Consider the following 21,664-nt stretch of genomic DNA (forward strand, 5'->3'; position numbering starts at 1 on the left):
TCCAAACCTGTTTCGCTCAATTTTGCCGTGAACCTAAAACAAAAAATCCCAGAGAAAGCCTCGACTCCAAAGCAAACAGTGACAATCAGCATTTATTGTCGAAGCTTTTTTTTTCAGTTTCCTGGCACCTAATAATATGTTCAGTAATGGGATGTTGAATGGAGTTATTTGCTGCTGCTGTTCAAGAATAACATTCCACCGGGATATTGAGTTTATCTCTTTGAGCCTCCTCTCAAAGACGAGCTATCTCCTAAGTCTGGAATGAATTATTTAAATGAAGCTGAAGTTTTTGTGTGTTTTACAGGCCACGAGGCATCAGAGCATAATACATTTCAGGAGCTGCTTCATTTGATTGGATGTTGAAGGGGAAAGAAAAAAAGAAAGAAAAAAGAAAAAAAACATCTTCTTGAAAGTCACAAGCCAGCTTATCCACAGGCGCACACTCACTTAACACGGCGCACCAGAAAACTCCTCCGGGTTGATTCTAATGATACCCGTGTGATTTATACAGCAGATGAGTTTGTAAAAAAAAATAAAAAAAGCCATAGAAGTGACCTACTAATCCAAATCTTTGCCTTTGTTTCCCACCATGTTTTTTTTGTTTTGTTTTTTGAAAGAAGCACAAATGAGGGAACCTTATCACAAAAGACACTGGAGATACAACATATTTCCTTGGGCATTGTTGTGGCGTTTGCATCTCCGTGGCCTACATTTCCTGCATTTGGGTGCTTTTAGACACACAAATGACAAACAGTTGCATCACGGAAAGGTCTTTTTTACTTAATTTATTGACAAAAAAACACAAATATTCAGTTCAGAATAAGCTTTTTGTTTTTCTTGCTCAACTTGAATGAATTTACATTTTCCATTATTTTCATCTGAAACTCAAACAAAATTCTATCAAAGATAAAAAAAATAAATAAATTGTCCTAAACACTGGAGCGTGGATGTAGTGGTGAAAGGCTCACGGAGGGATGCTCTATGTAATCTCGGGGCACCAGGATTGGCTCAGACCAGACTCAAAGCTGCTGTTGCAAAGAGAGACCCAAAGACAGTAGCAAATTGTCTAAACCCCTTGTAGACACAGAAAGTTAAGACAAGCAGGGTGCCATAAAACAAAGCCCTAACCCATACATCTACACATCCCACACAACCCCTGGCACAGACATACAGCCCTTGGCATTCCTGGTTCCTCAAATCTTCTCGCAGCCAGATATTGATAGAAAAAAAAAAGAAAAAGAGTAAAAATCCCACCTCGGAATTCTTTGCTTTCTAAATCATGAGCTGTCTCAGCAAAAGAAGCGATATAAACCTTATGTGCTACAATCACATTGTAAATTTGATTTAGATTTTTTCTTTTTTTCTTTTTTGCTGTTGCTCTCATTGATATTTCGCTCTTTACCGCAACTTGTCCGGCAAGCACCTCGTTCTACGTGGCAACGGGAGTTTATAAGGATTTCTTGACAAAGCCGTGTCTTTTGATGAGCATTTGTTCCCTCCGGAGACAGAACGGAGTCGCTTTTCCATTAAGAGCGAAATGCCTGCTTGAAAACAAATAAAAACAGGGCCTCTCTCATCATTAGATCTTAAGCGCTTAATCCCACACGGAGGCGGGTCCACTCTTCCATGGTAAATCTTCTCATTGTATCTGGTATATATGGATTTTCCTCCCGGAGTGTTGCTGCATGCCAAGTTGTGGATGCTGACCCCTCGAGGCAGAGGACAATCTTCGCCATCAGGAAGCTCTTTTGGGTCAATCCGAGGGGAGCGGAAAAAAAGAGTGACTTATGGACTTATGGATTAAGTGGGGAAAGAGGTCTAGAATTGAGATGGAAAAGAGCATTAGTTGTGAAAACAAATGCTTTTGTTCCTAAAAAAAAAAAAACCTCGCAGAAATGCGGGCTTTTTGTGACGTTGTGCGTTGTGAGCTTTGAGTCAAAGCTGGATTTCATTCCCGCTGAGTGAAAACTCACTCTTGATTTATATCTCCTTTTTCTTCGCCTACTCGTAAAAGACGCCCACACGCGTACGCGCACAAAGGAATCCTTACCTACATGCAGTATTTATTCAAGTCGGAGTTGCTGCTCACCATAGGGGTAAATATTGATAACAGCTGACGAACTTGGCATAAAAAGGGTTTTTGCTTTTAGCATTTATGAAAATGGCAGGAAGGCTTTGTAATCACATGGCATTTCGTACCAGGCATGCAGGCAATTTCATTGTTGTGTTTGCTCCTTGTGGAAGCTTCAAGGCTCCTCAGCGAGGAAACAACAATAGCCTCGTTGTTCTGTCTCTTCTACATCCCTCCCCTAGCAGAACGAACATAAAACTCTTCCTACTGTGCGCCCCAGCCAGTCTCCCTTGTATCTGTGCTTCTCTGGCGCAGAAGGAATATTTTCTAAAGTGTTACAGTTTAGGGCATGGCATGGATGTCAGCAGTGAAATGAATAAATAATATGCCCTCAGGTCTCATTTTGAAGAAGCAGAATCTTATCTGAAATGACTTTTCAGTCTGGGTAAACCTATAGCATCCAGATGGGAGAGAGGGACTCTCTCCTCCCTCCAGTCTGCTCGAAAAGCGATGGTTAAGGAGTTGAGATGTACAGATCAGAACGGTGATGGCTGGTCCCTGATCTGTTTCCTATTTATTTCTTTTTATGTTGTCGTAAAGGTTTGACTCGACTCGGACTGTCGAAGAGGTTTCGATAACTTTCGGTCCCTTGTGACTCTCCATGTGGTTCAAAGTTCTGTCAGGGGGAGAATGGCTTCACCATCGGAGATGCCGGTGGAGTGACGGGAATTTCGTTGTAAGAATCACAGAATAGTGGAGATCATACTCTTCTCTAAAGTTTCTTGCTGCATGTTGCTAATCAGTTGGCCTAAAGATACCTACTGCATATTTCTTCGCCTCAAGAAAGATACATTTGTGTTTTTGAGCACAATTCTGGTCGCATTAAAGTGGTCATTACTTGGCCTGCGTTTGGCAATAAATTGAAAATAATGTCTCTTAAGGCACAACGAGCTACTTTCAGCTTACAGAACACTATGGTAAATGCGAAACATTTTGTGTAAGAAGTAACCTGCCCTTCTAAATTTACTAGATGTTTGTTCAGTATTTGTTGCTTAAGTTTATGTATAAAATCTAAATAACCAAAAATGTGTTGAAGATAACATAGATGTAGATCTAACAAGCCTCCTGAGGGATTTGAAAAATTATTATATTCATACTGATAGGCACAGGTCAGGGTCAAATAAAGCCGAAACTTGTCCAATTTGATTTATTGGTGAATTTCTGAGGAGTTGTTGTTGGACTCGCAATAATATTAGGAGGGAAAGTTGGAAAGAGGGACATGGGAAATGATTGGGAAATGCTGCTGCAAATGTTGGGAAGTGCAGATGTGCAGTCTAAACTATGAGAGCCTATCTTCAGTGTTTGCTCTAGGCTTCTTTGATGCAAAGCAGGCACAGAATAGGAGAAGAGATTTGATGGTGCTGTGCAGTGTGTGCGTGCGTGTGTGTGTTGTGTGCTGCTTTCGCGTAAGCACAGACAACTTGAGGCCACATTTGCCCGCAGCACTTGGACGTGGCCTACTTCTAAGTGTGCAGTCATTAATGTGCTCTGCTTTAAGTACACAAATGGGATTTTAATTCATACCCAGAATTTTGTATGCAGACCATCTGTTTGGTGTCTTTTCGTTCATTAAATGCAGAGCTGTGTTGAATATACAAATATGATGTGCATAAAAAATTGCACTGATTTCAGGAAGCTTTATCGTTCCAAAAGAGAGGTAATGTGGAACAATGTTTGGTACCATTTGTGTCTTCTTGCGGGTGTTGTGCTTGAATGATGTCTTGTAGGAGACACCTTAAGTGCAATGTCTAGGGCTCAGGCGTCAGCAGTAATATCGGGTCAACCTCTCCTCTCCTCTGTGTGCAATGGCATGGCAATGGGGTATTAAAGCATTAGAACGCATAAATTACAGCCGTATTGGTTAGGTCATTGTCAGGGAACTTAGATTGGCTTCTGTTATCTCTGTGGCATCAGTGAAAAGATTAAAAAGAAAAAAAAATTAAAGGTTGTAAAAATGTAAAGTGACGCTACATTTAGACCAATTTAAAAGAATAACTCTAGTGTATTTGGAGACATTTAACAGTTTTCAGCTGCCATCCTTTTCGATCTGGAGGCCGCCGCGCTATCGCAGATCAAGGTATGGCTCGGTATCGCAGTAAATGGATAAGTGCACTTTTCAAAGACGGGTGTGGAGGTGGGTGATGGGGGGCAACCAGCACAATAAGAAGGGATGCATTACCTAATAGATCTGGCAGAAATACAGAGCTCAGGGTGGTCTGATAAAGCTGGGTTACAGTACTTTAATCAATCACGAAGAACACAAGCCAATTTAGGAAGAAGGCTGACATTCAGGATAGGCTTTCAGACAGGATTAGAAATAGTGAATGGAAAGTAAACATATCTGCCGGGCCGAGCTGAAAGGACTTTTGTCGGCGGATGGTGTTTCCTCCTCTGTGTGTGATACTGATGCATGTCTCTGGCTCACACCTCACCGCTAGCCAAACCTGCCCACCTTTCTGTGTTTGAAAGGTAACATTATGTCTTACCAGCTTATCTCCTTGGATTTTTTTTTTTTTTTTCCCACTAAATGCAAATGCGTACTTGTACAAAAAGACAGCAGTGTCTGCCTCGGTTGTTTACTCTCCCTCCAGGAAAGGGCACTGTCATTTAAAATTTTCCTCTGGACCTCCTCCTCATCTTGGATTCTCGAGACTAACTAACGACATCCAGAATGTCAACGTGAGCAACGTGAGAAAACAAGATGCAGGCAGAGAGGACGTGGCGTTTCTGAACCCAGAACGGTTCTCATCTAAAACTAAACCAGTCTTTGGTAAAACAATTGGGTAAAACAATGATATTTGACTTGGATAAAAATTTATAAAGCTTTTGAAACCATCAATTTTGGTGTTTTCCCAAATTGAGTTTGAAAGACTCTCTGCTCAGCATTGAATGAACCAGGCCTGCTCAGTCTTTAAATTGTTTCAATATTTTTTACTTGAGATAATCACCTTCAATAAAAACAATATTAGTTGTTAGCACTGTTTCTTGTTTCTGCATCTCTACAGTATTAAACATATCCAGAGCTGACTGCCAAGCCTAAAGCAATAACCCCGATAACAGTAGTTTACAATAGTGACTAAGACACAGCTAGTATTTTGCTAAACAAACCTTTGCACAATGCAGTAATTTATAATTTCACCTCTAATGTAATAGAAGCCAATTTCTTACATTTAAAATAGAAAAGCAACAATTATTACAGCAACTGTAAGAGTAATATTCATATTTTATGTCTATATACGTGCGTCACAGTTACAGCCAATGGTATTTGACCTGCTTGCAGGTATAAAAATATACTTCAGTTACTTTAAGTTAGTTTGTTCATGTTTAGTAAGATTGTTTGTTTATATTATTATTATTGACAATTGTTTTATTCAAACATTACATTACACAGTATATGGCAGTTTTCAGTAATACATGCAAATGTGTATGTATATATATATATATATATATATATGAATTAGAAGTAATTCATATTTAATTTTATGTGGTACACACTTTCACAGTAATAATTTTGTCAATAACATTGTCTTTCTCACGTCTTTTATAAAAAAAAAAAAACACGAAGCCGTAAAACACCAGCTTTTAAGATTATTGGACGGGACGTTTACTCTTTATAGAGTTTGAAAACAAGCTAATTTTAGCTTGATCTGCTGTCGACTGCATGACAAACTCTCAGCTTGCCACCTTTCATTTTGGATCTGTTTAGGACTGAGGGCAGGCGCTGCTTTCAGTTTTTTTTTTAAGAAAGTGACTTGAAAGCGTTTTTTTACGGGAAGTGTCATTTGTAATCGCCTGCTTTCAGCTAGCTGACCAACAGTGGGCTCTCACTGAGAGAGAGAGAGAGAGAGAGAGAGAGAGAGAGAGAGAGAGAGAGATTATTCTTCCCTAACAAATATTTTTGTGATTTTTAGTCACAAATTTGCGACACTCTGAAATCAAAAACCCATAGTACCTATAGTTTCCCTCTTGGAAAGTTTAAGACTTTATTCTTCAAAGCTCATTTGTTGGCTCACAACACTCAAACGTCGTCCTTGCTTCTAACTCCAAGGACGTAACCTTTGAACGATCAATAGACAAAGCAGTCATTATTGTGATAAGGCCATTGTTGAACGATGGTTATTGCTATCACTCAGTAATCCTCCTATCTCCTGTAAATCCACCCACCTCTGAAGGAATCTAACATGGGATGAATTATTTTTGCATGTCCAAACAGAGATAATATGTTATTGGTCTGAGGTGACAGCTTATAGGATTTCTATCAACAGTTACCTGAATTTAATTTAAAGTCCTCGGGATTCACCTTCTAAGTATCAGACATCTTTATTTGACCTTTGCTAGATCCAAAATCTACCCTCAGAAAACCAGCATCTTCTTCTGAAATGTCAAAGATTATATTTTAAACAGTCCTTCTGCATAATAAAGTGCGATCCAATCCTTTCCCACCCCTTATTATTGGCTGACGGAGGCCGTGCAGCTCAGTGTGCATGCGTTTGGTCTTTGTTTACGCTGGAGATGAAGGTCAGCCCCTCATTAGTGCTGCAGCATCTTTTTTGATGTTGTGATATACATAGTAATCAAGTGCGGCTCACATTGGTAGTTACTGTTGACCTTTAGTTAAAAGCACATCAAAGTCTGGTTCTTTCAAAACTTAATTATCCAATAAAACTACTGGCTTCATGTACAGTGGACAGACCTCATTTAATCGTCTTTCATTAGGCTACAGTAACCCTGCATGTACCCCGTGTGAGCAGCAGAGCACACGTCGTCATGTTCACGGGGCCATTATGCTTTTATGAACACTGCTCAACCATGCACATTTTTACGTTTTCGCAAAGTAGATTCCCCCGGATTTTGCTGTCTGACGTGCACTGGCTTCCGGTTTAGTATTTAGAAATTCTGCTTGCCGCGCAGCGGTGCACATTGGCACCTCTAACTTTTCTGCAACTACCGGGGATTTGCATGTCAATAACATAATTTTACTACTCCGGTCCTGGCGTTTGTGAAAGTTGTGCAAGAAAGCCAAGGAATCAAGATCTGTGAACAGAAACCTTAGATGGATTTACCTGTACGTTGCTGCATTTATAAATATCAATTTTTTCCTCAAACATCATCCAAGCTTAACTGATCATAAATCACAATCAAGGATTCAGACGTATGATTTAGCACTGTTTAAAAAAAGTACAAGTAATATTTTAGTGGATCTCTCAAGGGAGAAGTTGATGGCATTGCCAAAAGTCCTGTGTGTAACATAGTTGCAACCATGCTGCATAATGACTCGCTGCAATACATTCAGATCTGAGCCGTTCATTTAATTTATGTTCCTTCAGCAAGTCCAGATCTTAAAAGCATATTTTACCTGAATGAGGAATATCTCGCAGCTTGCACATTACTGCTGGAAACGTTGAGGCGCGTTATTAGCTCATTAAATCCACAGGCAGCATCTGGGTCACATCTCTGCTTTGTGTGAGTAAGATTAGGTGAGGCTTTTCATACTGAATGATGAAGCTGAAGTTTCAGATTTAACAAAAAGCACCATCCTCCTTGCTTTAAATTAGTATCTTATTTACTTTATTAGGCCACTGACAGACTCATCTCATCTGTATGCGTGCACCTTTGAGCACCTACACAATTCTTTTAGCACTTAACTAGCTTTTACAGACCTTTTAAAGGTCTAGCGTAGAGTGGCATTTATTATTATTATTTTTCCAAAGAACAAATATGCACGAAAGAAAAATAAAAGTGGTTTTGAGTCCAATAAAAAGTTGCGTTTATCGATTAAAAATGTTTATTTTTGGTGAGTTAATGAATAGAAAAAGATGAGTGACAAATTAGCATCAGTCAAGAAAAACTGACTGATTTAAATCTGGCCAATTGATTTTCTTACATCTGTTCCTGGCTAATCCTTGTTTTTTGATGGCTCTGGCTATTTCTGATTTCTTAACCTGTATTACAACTCCTGCACATTTTTGTTAATATAAACCTAAAAACAATGGGGGTCACATCTTGTGAAACAGTATAAAAAATGTTTTATAAAAGTGCCATTTCATTACTTGACCTAAAAATCACTAACCAGAGGCAACAAAGGGATTGATAGTCCATTTTGATACCTGGAAGGTAATTTATCACATTTATATGTATTTATTTCTTTTCTATTTGGTGGCAAATTTAGTTTTTAAATTTTAAGTTTTGTTTTATAAAGTTAATTGAAATGCAGTTGAATGACAGTGTTGATTATTATTTATCAATGCTGTTTTTTTATTTATTTATTTTTTTTACTTTTTGCACAGCTAAACGACGACAAGCTTTTCAAAGGGCTGGCGCAGAGAGAGGACCTCGTTTCCGTTTTAGCTTCTTCAGTGGAGAATCGTGTCTGGTTGGGGCAGGAGTTTGTTTTCTGCATCTCTGCCAGGAAACGTCAGCCGGGCTATAGATTCACTTCTCCACTACACTGTAAATTACACGCATTATCCCAATATTACGCTACAATCTTTTTCAAATTGCCTTGACATTAGAAGCAGTAGGAAAACAATGTCAATATTGGATGTGTGAGGGGAGTTTATAATGTAATACCAGACAGATTTCAATTAGCTCACAGAAAATCCTCAGTTCAACCCTGTATGTTCTTTAGGTGTTAATACTTGCTTTAGAAAACAAAATGTTTGATTCACTCTGATCAATGTTCAATGCACTGCATATAAGTGATGCATTTCTTAAAGACTGGTAGCTTAGTTGCTCAGTATAGGATTAAATCAGAAAATAACCCAAATGATTCTCTCAAAATCGGTCCAAATGGAGATGGGTTTGACCGACTTGTCTTCACAGCATCATTTAGACAAGACGGGTGGGGGAACAGTTGTTGTTTTACGTTTTCAGATGACGGCTCTCAAGCCCGATTCCCTTTATACAAGCAATGTCGTGCCGTCGCTGTTCGGATTCCTTGCACTTGCCTGAATTTTATTAGAGAAAGATCCCAGAAGACTGAAAAAGATCCATCCTCCTTTCCACTGTAAGCCAGAAATTGATGTTTGTGCTGCGATGTTATACGTGCTGTCCTCATAGCCGAGCAGATGAGAAGAGCAGCTTGAAATATCACCTGAATTTTCTTTGCTATGCTTGCGTGGATCCTCCTCACTAAATCTAATAAAAAAAAATCGCCTCACTACAGATGTGGAAACATTAGACAAACAATCAGAAGACATAACAGTTGGATGAATCATAGCATACATGAATAAAATATGTGTGATGCAGGTTATATATAACGATGCAATTACCCAGATTCGCTCAATCTCAGGCGTGTTGTTGATCTATGATAAATCAGACTACATGCTCTGTTTCATAAAAAACACACACACACATTTTAGCTCCAGAAGTCACATCTATGATATCTATTATTTTCTTTTTTTTTTGCAAATGCAGTGGAACTGCTAAATTCAAATGTAATTTATTTGAACAAACAGTTTGGATGTTGTAATAGTTTGATTTTAATCACATTTCCCCCATAAAAATGAATGAATAGTAAAAGTAAACAAATACCAACCAAATTGATTTAAAAAACGGAGTTGAATTGAAAGCCTTTCTAACCACCAGTCAAAACATGCTCAATACTCAAGTATTTTTTTTCTTTCGCACAGTAGAATCAATAACACTTCATAGTGAAGTTGCTAAAAGAATTTTACGGTAAAATGGTGATTAAAAAAAAAAATAAATAAAGACAATGAAATTTCTTCCGGGACACCCATCTGTTTGGAAAGACAACAACTTCCATTATGGTTTTAACTGGGCCCGTCACCAGCACAACCACCATTAATTTCAGAATTGCAGGCATACCATCCCAAACGACTTGGAAATGAGGAAATCTCATCACTGCCTTTCTGGGTTTGCAGTTATGAAGTCGGTTTATTGAAGCTGTAATGTTAGAAAATGTCCCCTAATATTGTAATTGTGAAGAGATACACTCATTGAGACAACTTTGTTTGGACAAGGTTGTGCATAGATGCATTTGACTTTTTTTTTTCCAGCAAATTCAAAAATACCTTATTTTTCAGCCTGTTCATTTTTCTCTATTGCCTTTTTGTTTATTACATCACTGCATTTGCTGTGGAACTGGTAAACAAGGTCATGACTAATCAGTTTTGTGAATCCACCATTTGTTTTCCTCACAGTGATTTTGTTGTCCATCCTCAGTTATGTCGAAGTTGCAAGCAGACAAGTCAAAATGTTCGGTTCTAGCTTCTATTAATGCACACGATTCCTTACATCATGCCCCGGCATCAGAGCCTCTTTGAGGTGTCTGGTTAAATGTTATTTTTCTCAGTAATGTACAAGTGGTGAAAGTCTGTTTACACGGAGCTTCAGCAGCCTCCACCAGTACCAATCGGGATTTTTCCGAAAGACTTTATCTGATTGAGGGTCAGTTTCTTCTCTCTGTGCAGGTAAAGAGATTCAGCAAAATGGAAAGATGCTAACAGTGCAAAAATGACAATAGGTGTTATTTTAGACGTAAATGTTGTGTGTTAATGTAGTCCTGACTATTGGTTTGATAGCATTGTGCCATCTGGTTCTGTTAGCACTGTGTGCTAACGTTTAGCTGCCTCCTCCAGGAAATAACTGTACTCCATGTTTTGTATATAATTATTTGACTTTGTTTTTGTCTTTTTTGTCTTGGAGAACACATACAGACTTTCAGTGACGTTCTTCATGCGCCCATTAGCTAAGTCTTTATTTATATTGAGGATATGTGTACCTCATTTAAGTTGTGGTAGCATTAATATTTTAATAGGCATCCAACATGCATGGACACCGTAGTTGAGCTGCACTGAATATTGTAGATGGTTGTTGTGAACGGAGCTGCTTGTTTTGTTAGTTAATACTTCTTCAGTGATTTAATCGTTGAAAAATTGTACAATCATTACTATATGGTGAACAACATTTTAGGGTAACCATTCGTTTACTGTCCGAGTCATTTCCAGCACCTCGTCCGAAGGTTTCATCACCTCCTGCTCTTTGGTTAGCGTTTCGGCTTCTGTTGATCAACCTGGTTATGCGTGGCTTGTTATATTTGCGCTGCATCACAAAGATAGCCACAGACTGCATTTGTAACTTTGGAAGCTTTTAATATCACCAAGCTATGTGTACATCTTAATTATATTTATGTTGTCATTCAAATAATTTATATTTGTAATAGCATGGTGGAGTACTCTTGATGATAAACTAATTTGAATTTTTTTTTTCTTTAATCAGTTTTTAGCTGTAAGCTCAGCACTCATTTTCAGTTTAATTAAGTTGATTAGCATCATGTGTTGCTTTCCACGTCATATTGCTATTTACAGTTGGTTTCATACTCGGTGTGCACACATTTAAAAGAGAAGCCATATATAGATGTGAGAATGGGTCACTGGCTCCGTTTGCAGCTTTAAGGCTTCGAGATGAAATCTGTCCTTATCATTTTAAGCAACCAAGAGAAAACAGCTGGTTTAAACAATGTCAGCAGTTAAGGGAGAGGTCGTTATTTATTGACTTTGTGACCAGATAATTCATCTCAACACGTGCTCACCTGCAAATCTGTCTTTATTTGGGCTGCCCAACTCCCTTCTGTGAGTTTTCTTGTCCATTTGGTCAGGAGTCACATTCATGGCATCCTTCATCCAGCGGTCAAGGACTGAGATGGAGATGACTTATCAGCATGCAAAGCAGCAGCACAGTCAATGCTCACCAAATCCGATATGATTGTACAAAAAATACATCAGAAACGGTCCAGCGATTCGCCGTCAGATGCTGCTACTTCTTTGTCCTTGAATTTTATGCCAAATCTCTTAAGTAATAATGACTGTACAGGCCCTGTGTCTGATGAAAAAAGCAAATGAAAGGACAAGGAGGCCCTCATTTTTCACTGTTGTAGCAGCACTCATTCCCAGCAGGAGCCTTTATGAGGCTGCAGTTTGGTTTGACATTTTTGTGAATGTTGGTTCTGAAACATGCCAATCACCTTGATTTAATGTGGCACGCTGTTGTTCATCAAGCTCAGGAGCTTATATAAAAGAGAGAGCCTTCAAGTGCGGTATGTGTGTGCATTTATCACCGACGTCGCTGTATTCAAGTCTATGTTTAAAGTACACTTTTTTTTGAGCAATCAGTTTAGGAAAATGCTTACCACATTTCTGAGTCACATGCAGATTGCAATTTTTGTCACAAGCTACACTTCTTTCAAAATGGAAGCTGCGCCCCGATGTGGATTGATGTCTTTGGAGAGCAGAACTGAGCATGATGACATCAGATTGGATTGTTGGCTTTTCCTTTTGACGTTTTGATTGTTTTGCCCCCCATATTTGCTTCACAAAAATGTGAAAATATTTTAGCAATAATTTTGAAAAAGCAAAAAATCTGTTTGTTTGTTTTTCCATTTTAGCCAGACTAAAGGTTTGACAAATTATAAGCCATCTTGTGTATTTATTCAGTATAGAAGATGTCAGTCCTTTTAGTGACATTATTACCAAGTATTGGCATAAAGATGCCTGGGTTCACTGTAATGTTTCCTATAAAAAGGAATAATAGCATGTATGTCTTTATTCATTAAGCAAGCATTTAAACTTAGTATAGCATAGAGGGATATTAACAAATAATCAATTTACAATTAATTGTCAATCAATGGTTAGCTAGATAAAAAATAATTTCACCTAAACAGACCTGCCCTCAGTGTCCATTAGAGGGCGCTGCTGGTCTGGCTTAAGCAAAGCCAGTTGTAAGAGAAGTAATCATGGCGAGGCAACCCAGAACAGGAAAATGATACGGTCCGGTGTGGGAAACAAAATGTACTTTATTTGTTATTGAAATATAAATACTCAACAGGTGCCTAAAATGTGGTCCATGCAGCCGTGTTGTATTTCAAAGCAGAATCAACTTCTAAAACAAAAACTACTGATGTGCTACAATGGCGAGGATGTGGTAACAGGAAAGCAGAAAAAATATAACGTGATTGTAAAAGCAATGGTGAGTGCTTTTATGAGTTGATGCATCTCACAGAGCCAAGTTTTGACATGAACAACCATAACCATCCGCTTAGACGGGCGACAACAAGCAAAGTAGCTGAACTGAGAGTCTATCTCACCACTGACACACTGAATGTTAGACCTAAATGTTATCTTGTCTTTAAATTATAGTTTTACAACTCTGTTCATGGGGAATTAAGTACTTCACATATTTTATTCATTTTTTTATTCATCAACTTGATAGGTTTCTGTTTTGTTATATTTTATAAATATATGTAACTTTAATCTGTGAGATAACAAAGTTGATAGAAAAAAAATTAAGAAAATGGCCACTTATCAGTTAATTTAAAAATCATTCAACTTTAAATTAATTCATTAATCAATAACTTGTATCCTCAATAGACAAATATTTTTCTGTTTTAATTTATGAATGTGGAACATTTGCATCTCGTGGTGTGTTTTACACTGTCCTGCATTAGCATTGCAGGCATAACAAATGAAGAAACTAGATAACTACATATGCCAGGGCATTTCTGCTTCACACAAAGGATCTCTGGGGATGGTACCCTAATTGCATGACTGACTTTAAATCAGGGTTACCCTGGCATCAAAGTAGACAAGTTTCATATTGAAATATCATCCTTTGTTTATATGGCCTTCAGCCTTCTGGATTATGTATTTTAATGTGTGCATGAAGTGAGAATGAGCAGCCAATTTCTTTTAAAACATTAGTGTACCCAGATAAAGTAGCAACAACCTGCATCTTGGAGTCGAAGTAAATACATTAGTGGTATAATGTGTTAGCTGCCCTTGTTGCTTTTTACTAAATACCTAAAATGCTGCCACACAAATAACATAAAGTGGTTTAAGTGAAGTGCTGTCAGGCTGGGGAACCAGTCTTTATTAGTAATTTCTCCCAACACAAGAGGTGTTTCCTTTCTTACTTCAAAATAAGAGTCTTAAGCAAAGACACAATAAGATCTATTTTAAAGCATAAAGATTGTACTTTTGTTGCCATTGCAGGCTGATGGCAACTAGTTAGCAAGTTGCAAAACAGACAAAAAGGAAACAGTGTGGCACATTAAAATCACACAATTCCTGCACCCCTAGTGACAAACTAATGTAAAGATTTTCTTTTTCAGGGTGTCCGTCATACTTTCTGTCTGTAATTGCATATTCTGCCCAGCTAACAATGTAACAGCAACTGATTCCGTTGTAATCAGTGATTACACCTTTTCAGGTCAGGATAGCTTGCTTCGTTTGAAGTTCGATGTTGCGGAGCACTAATGCGGCTTTGCGAATGTCTTTGTTCCAGAGTAGTTACTATAATAACAGTGTGGAGAGTCAGATGCTCCATCTACTCAGAAACCCTTATTTGTTCCTTTTTTTTTTTATCAGAGTCCATTCAGCCTCTCTCTAAGGGATGTCGAGGCGTAGGAGTACATTTGGCAGTGTGCTCAGACTTTTTATTGCAATGCACAGTTCTCCCTGCTGTAGGAGAATAAAGACTCGACGCAACAGTATGTGTGCAAAGAAGAATGAACTCTGTGCATTTTCCTCTGCATATGGGATCAGTTAGGGGACATCGGAAAGTGTTGTGCCGGTGGGGCCATTTTGAATAATGATGAATAGGAATTGGACTAGCAGAATTCAACATGTCCCATTAATCAGGTACTGAAGAATTGGGGAGGAGGGTCTTTAATGGCATGTACTTGTTGGAGTGCCATCTTGCATTAAGGGCTAATAACCTGATTTAGAGTCAGCACAGCGCCCGCCTCTGCTACCCTCTCCCAGCCAGCTCCCTCCCCGACCCCCGCCCTCCTACTTCCATCACCCCAGTTGTATTTATTATGGGCTGCAAGGCCACGGTGATGAGACGATCAATACATCTGGGATGATGAGGGAGAGCTCATGCAGTCTCTCCCTTTCACTGTTTCGTCCCTTGGCAGTGCTTCAGCAGGTAGGGAGATCAAAGCGGAGAGGACCTCTGAGATGCTGCTTGTGAAGAGACTGATGAAGTCCTCTGTGCCGCACGTCCTCCAAGCGCACGCACACACACACACACTTCATCACAATGTCCTGCGTCCTTGCTCTGTCCTGATTAGAAAGTTTGACCCGATGTGGTTTGTGTGAGTCAAATTAGTGTTATCACGCATATGCTGCTGATGTGTGGAAATCCAAACATGGAAAAATGCCTCATGCGAAATTGGAACGGACCATGAAATGCATGCGTATATGTATGCTTATGGATTTTTAGCAGTACGCTTTTGAAGGCCTTGGGTTGATATGCGGTATTTGCTGCTTAGGGGGATCAATATGGGGTGCTTTTACCAGCTGAATCCATAACGGATAACGTGTGACTGATCTTAATTCAAATTGAAGCGGAGCAAATGTCACTATAAACTGTTTACTCTTTCTTACTGGGTTCCTTGCAAGTTAACTAGAGAGGAGAGAATAAGAGTCACAGACTAAGGCTGGATGCTGGATTGAATTCAACCCCTTGATCTCAGCATGTTGTTTCTAAGGTAGAAAGGCTCTTTAGAAAGCTGGACGCTTGAAGGCAGAAGAATAAGGATTGTGCCTGCTGACAGAATAAAGCAACATTCTGGGATAATAATTGTAATGCCACCAAACATGGAAATTGCAAAAGGTAACATTCTCAAATTTAATACATACTTTATCGCCACAAATTTGAAAAAACAAATTTTTCACATACAATTTGGCATACATTCTGCACAACTAAAACGCAAACAAGTCTTTTAAAAGGAGATAAGCAATACAATAATTGTGCACAGCCTTACAATAACACTTAGCTGAAGTAACTTGAAGTAACAGCATTTAATTTTCTTTGGTAGGAGTCTTATTAGCATCCCACATCTGGGCTTGATATATTTCCCAACTAAGCTTTGCAAAAATTTCCCATGTCAGATTTCCTGTCAGATATAATCCTAACCATTCCAAAACAATGTCCTTTCATAAAGTCTTTCTTATGTGGAGTTTGATACCATGAGAGATGCTGTAAAATACCGTCATGTTTGTAGCAGATCCCTGTTTTGAGTCAAAGCTGGTGGGTGTTTGGAATTGTTCATAGTTTTATCCATTTTGATATTAATCTTAGATACAGAAGAGTAACCACAGAGCACGACGATGACATCGCCAGGTTTCCCAGCATCTGTCTTCGGGCAATGCTCAGTTCAAAACATACATGTTGAAGCTACCTCTAGATATATGCCGCGCACAGCATTGATGCTATGAGCTTTTTGGTAGCTGACTTAACTTCTTTCCACCTTATATATTTTACAAGCAATAACAAGTGGAGCATCATAATGAAAGCCCCGATGATTCTCTTATGAAGGTATATCTTTTGGCATTCAAACAACAATTCTGAGAACCACAATGCCAGACAAGACATGTAAGAAAGAACAACAACAACAAAAAAAGATATATATGGTGATATGAGCTGAAAGTTGAAGTTGAATGGAAAGCTGCTTCAGTGTTGATTAAGCGTTTGCACACTTGGCCAAAAGACCATAAACTCAACAACCACTTCTGCGTGTAGTTGATGTATTTGGATGAAATAGATTTGGCATTTTGGTTTGTTCTTCCAAGCATAAAACAAGTTATATACACATAAAAATTACTCTCTGCTGGTGTCTTCTCCCCAATTGATGACCGTTTACCTTCCAAATGAAGACATATAATGTCACATAGTGTGTGTTTATGAGATAACTGGTAATATATCAGCTCTTAAAGGAGCTCACTGTTTTGTATGAACCGTTTTTAAGAGGAATTGGGTGAGGTTTGGGGGTACAGAAAACCCTCTGCCAACAAGATGCACTCTAATATTTCTCTTGCTAGTTTACTGCATGTACGTGAGAAATATGAATACAAACAGCTTTATTAGTTTTAGAGGATTGTTTCCTCAGGCAATCTCAGCTTCGAGATTTAAAGAAGCTGCCTGGAGTTGGGAAACTATCATCAATGTGGTTGAAATACAATGTTAATATTTCTTACTTCTTTAAATACATGAAATGGACGGATATTCAGAAGACAATAAGTAAAAAAAAAAATAAAAAATACCACCCCTATATTGGATTAAGAGAAACAAATAAAAGTTCCACTAGCTTGAAGTTTGTTCTTCATTACTAATATTTTTAAAATGTAACTAATATATTTAATTATTTTAGCTGCGTTTCTAAAAGCTTGGAGAGCAGTGTGTTTACCACTGCGTTGCATCACCTCTTCTTTTTGACAAATGTGAAACGGAGAGACGACGTCCTATAGATTCATTACAAAAACATTTTTGCAGTCTTCGTGCATACAGAAATTTTTTACGCTCCACACACTTCAGAGGCTTTTTATCTACATTTTCCTTTCATATAGAGTCTTAACACTTTCCGTCGATAAAAAGTCGGGGCTGTTGGCTGATATTCACACTGTTTTGATCGTACTTTTTTAATTGTTGCATAATCTGCTTTGATAGTGTATTTTTAAAATAAGCAGTGGGATTCTGTGACAGGGAATGTAATCTAGATGACGGGGATCAAACCAGCTTAACATAAAAGGTTCAGGAAAATCGGCACAAACCGTAGAAGGTAGACCACAGAAATCTGTTCTGGATGCCCCCAAACAATGTTTTTTCTTTTTTTTTATGCTTTTCAACGTTTTCACATATGACGGTTTTAAGAATTAGGTCTACTTGTACTCTAAGAAAAGCATCTTTCTCAGCATTACAGTCTTTAGCAAATAGAGAACGATTTGCTAATCCAAACTGACTGCAGGAATGGTTCAGTTTTCAATCTGTCAGCCAACGAGAAAGAAAGGTTACACGTGTATTCACACGGTGTAAATATCTGGTTTTAACAGCATAAATACAGATGTACTATAAGATTGTTTTTTTTCTAAACATTTCTATTTCTATATAGACCGTTTTTTTTTGTTTTTTTTTACAATAACAATCTTTAACACCAGAGGGACAAAATGGCCACACATGGTGGATAATGATTCGCTAAGGAGCAATTTCAATTTCACTTGGAGTGCTTTGAAAGACTTGTTTTCTTTTTTACCTAAATGCATTGTTTTGATTTGAATTGGCAGGTCTGAACAATTTAGTTGCAAAATACATCGAGTCACAGTTAGTATCCCAGTAACAGTGTGTGTCAAATTGCAATCGCAAAGGAGCGGATTTAAATAATATATATGTGCAAGTTAGACGCACTCAACCTACCCTTCATTACGGAGGATCTAAAGCTCGTGCAAAGCGGTGCGAAACTGAGAAAAAAGGAAACGAAATAGGAAAATGTGGGTTAATCATATTCAATTTTGTCATTGCCATTTAAGCCATGCTATCACAGTTAAATATTTCCCAGATATTGTGCAACTCTGGTATAAAATTATTTAAGAAATATGAATCTTTACTGTTTATGATGGTAATATTTATTGATGGACTGTTGCATATGTTTGTTATGTGTTATTTTGCTTCTTTTTTTCAAAGATCTTTTCATATTGAACTGTGTCCCCTAAAAGTGCTGGGATTCTGCGTTATTTCATATTTAAGTATTGTACAGACACATAAGCAGGAATTAAATGTTTCCGTTGCTTTAGTGCATAATCCTTTGAACACAAGGATATGACAGTAAAGTCTACAAGTCTTTTTTTGGCTCTGCGACAGGAATCCCACTGAGCCGGGGAGGCACTTTGTCAGTATGACTTCTCTAGCATTTTGAAGGCTTTGTCAGCCCTTTGCCCCCAGCAATTCATGCCTTGTAGTCCCCAGATTGGATATGGATGGCTTTTCATGTATTATAACATAGCAGGTGCTGGTTTTGTCGGCTTCTCTGAGCCATATTGTCCACGACAAATATTCCATTTGCAGAGGTATCGGAGCAGGTGGAACCATCTACAGCACGAACAAAATATATGTATGTATTGTAAATAAAATGAGGGCTCTTTTATCTAAAGCTGAGAGAGTGTATGCCACCAGTAGGTAATCTGGCAACGCGCGGCTGCAGCGATAACAGCACCTTCAGGGACGTCAGGATTGCTTTTCTCTCACTGGTTGCGTGCCCTGCAACGGCTGTTGATACATTATAAATCATTTACACAGTCATTTTGGAATGCAATATCCCCTTCTAAATGCTGGCTTTTCTTCTCTGTGGTTATTAGAGTGAACTCGGCAGTAGGCATGCAAGTCTGAGGGGGACCCTAAGCCACAGAAATTGAAAATTGATCAGCAAGTGTGGGAATCTGTTAGTCCTGGCACCACAGCTTGCACCACGGGACGGTTGATTAGCATTTACAGTACAACGCGTTCACCAAAGGTAGCCTTGCTGCCTGCAGCTAGATGCCCCATCCTGCGTTCTTCCCATAGTGTGATCACCTGTAAGAGCAAACCAGAGGGATAAAATGTCATTTCCATTATCCTCTTTTCTACAAAAAATTAAAAGGAAAATGAAGAAATTATATTCTCCGTGTCATTAAACAGGACATTAAACTTTTACTATGTTATTAGTCTTCAGTGATTGGTTCACACTTCAGGATTTACTGCCCCTGTTAGAGGGGCAGTATTATATAAAACCAACTCTTTTGAGCTTTACAACATATTATGAAGTTATTTCCTCAACAAAAACATTCAATGTTACTTTGAATCTTGCCTGTGTGTTTCAGAAATCCGTTTATCTCCAACTATTCAGCTGGTAACCGAGTACGGCCTTGAGGACTAAGCTCCTCCTCAGACCTGCAGTTTCCAAGCTTGTGTATCACAGAGCAGCCGTCCGCGCTACTCTCCCGGTCAGGTCCTGCAGACTAGCCAGCAGCCATTAGCAAGCACCTGGTGGAACTGTGGATCTGCTGAGCTCATTATAGGAGCTACGTCTCAGTGAAACACTGGCAAAAACATTTTTGAAGGGTCAATATAAGAGCGCTGTTGTGACGACTTCCTGAATGCACAGTTTCAGACAGAGCAGGAGTTTTTAAAGGCCCAATTCAAGGCGTTGATGACTCAAATTTCTTTTGACCCCTATTTAGTAAAAAAGGGTAATGCATGCTAAAACTTCTCAGATTTGTATTTTTTTTCTCTTTTGTTTAATTAAAAACCATGCATAATTGCCATTATACTTATATGTTCTTCGTTTTGTGAATGTATCGCATAAAACTCCAATGAAATGCATTGACGTTTGTCGTGGTGAGGTGACAGATGATAGAAAAGTTCAAAGGGTATAACTATGCACAGCAATATAATTGGCTTTGTTTAAAATGAAGAGTAATTACCTGCTGACAGTTAATGCCTTTCCCCATACCAGTTGTCTTATTAGCGTCCTCAGGCCTCAGCCTGGCAGGTTGCACCACACTTAATTATATTATGGATTGATGATAGCACTAAGAGCCATGCCATGTTTGTGTGAACTGTTTAATATCATGACAGAAAAGGACTCCCAGAGTCAATAATAATGACTGGCTAAAAATGGTAGGTTGTCAGGGAACTTGCACTAATTTTCCTGTCCTCTTCCCTTTGCAGCGCCGGCTGGAAGATCTGACGAGCGCACTGCGAGGCGAGTGAGTGAGGACCTGCATATCTGCGGCTGTTTCTCATCATTTCTAAGCTGGTGGGCTTCTATATCACAGCTGATGACTGTCCCTCCGGAGGCTGGATTACAGGGGTTAGCGGCAAGCCTGAGTGTCTGGTGAAGGGCGTGCCCCGGCTTGTATGTTGGTCACCTACGCTCGCTCTTGCTCACAGGGATCATGTGGCTTTGTCCGAGGAGAAATCGTTTCCCCTTGCAGAACTGGCGCGGTGTCCACAGTTGCACCAATTTCAGCGTGTCCTTGTGGGTTTTAAGCTTCTGCTGGTGCTTCGCGGCCCTGCGAGGTCAGAACTACCACCCCACTGTGAACACGCAGTACGGGAAGCTCCGCGGGGTGAGGGTGCCCCTACCGAGTGAGATCCTGGGGCCCGTCGACCAATACCTGGGGGTCCCCTACGCGGCTCCGCCCGTGGGAGAGAAGCGCTTCATGCCCCCAGAGCCGCCTTCTTCCTGGTCGGGGATCAAAAACGCCACCCACTTCGCCCCCGTCTGTCCCCAGAATATTCACAATGCAGTGCCAGAGATCATGATGCCAATATGGTTCACCTTTAACCTGGATATAGTTACCACATACATACAGGATCAGCACGAAGACTGTCTTTACCTAAACATCTATGTTCCAACGGAGGATGGTGAGTGTGTCGAGTATGAAATCCAAACTGTCCTCCTCTTTTCTTCTGTCTCTGCTTCCCACTCCTTCTGTCCTATCTCAGAAACTCTGTGTCACCTTTTTGTTCCTTTCTAGCAGAGCATGACCTGTTGTCTGGCGCATGCTGTGTACGTGTTCATTAGCTCAGCCTTCCATCTTGATTAGATCTTCCACTTAGTCTTTTCATCAACTCTCCCCTTCCATGCCAATGTTAGAAGTTCCTCTTTTGACAACTAAATGACTCCTCAATGTGACTAAACATGAAAGAAAAGCAAATTTAATCCAAGAGACGGATTGGAAATACTCGATGCACCTT

The 21,664-nt window shown here is 39.2% G+C and overlaps 1 protein-coding gene across 4 annotated transcripts in view; it reads left to right on the plus strand.

The window, feature by feature from the left end:
- The window catches only part of nlgn3a (neuroligin 3a), a 173,390-nt gene that overhangs the window by 15,306 nt on the left and 136,420 nt on the right, over positions 1–21,664 (plus strand). For all 4 annotated transcript variants that reach the window (XM_081612000.1, XM_081612001.1, XM_081612002.1 and 1 more), the window contains exon 2: positions 20,633–21,331. In XM_081612000.1, coding sequence (XP_081468126.1) covers positions 20,860–21,331 — 472 coding nt within the window. In that variant the 5' untranslated portion in view covers positions 20,633–20,859. The remainder of the gene's footprint in view (positions 1–20,632; positions 21,332–21,664) is intronic.

This window comes from Poecilia reticulata, chromosome 10, assembly GCF_904066995.2.
Source record: "Poecilia reticulata chromosome 10, P_reticulata-male-v2, whole genome shotgun sequence".
Classification (NCBI taxonomy): Eukaryota; Metazoa; Chordata; class Actinopteri; order Cyprinodontiformes; family Poeciliidae; genus Poecilia; species Poecilia reticulata.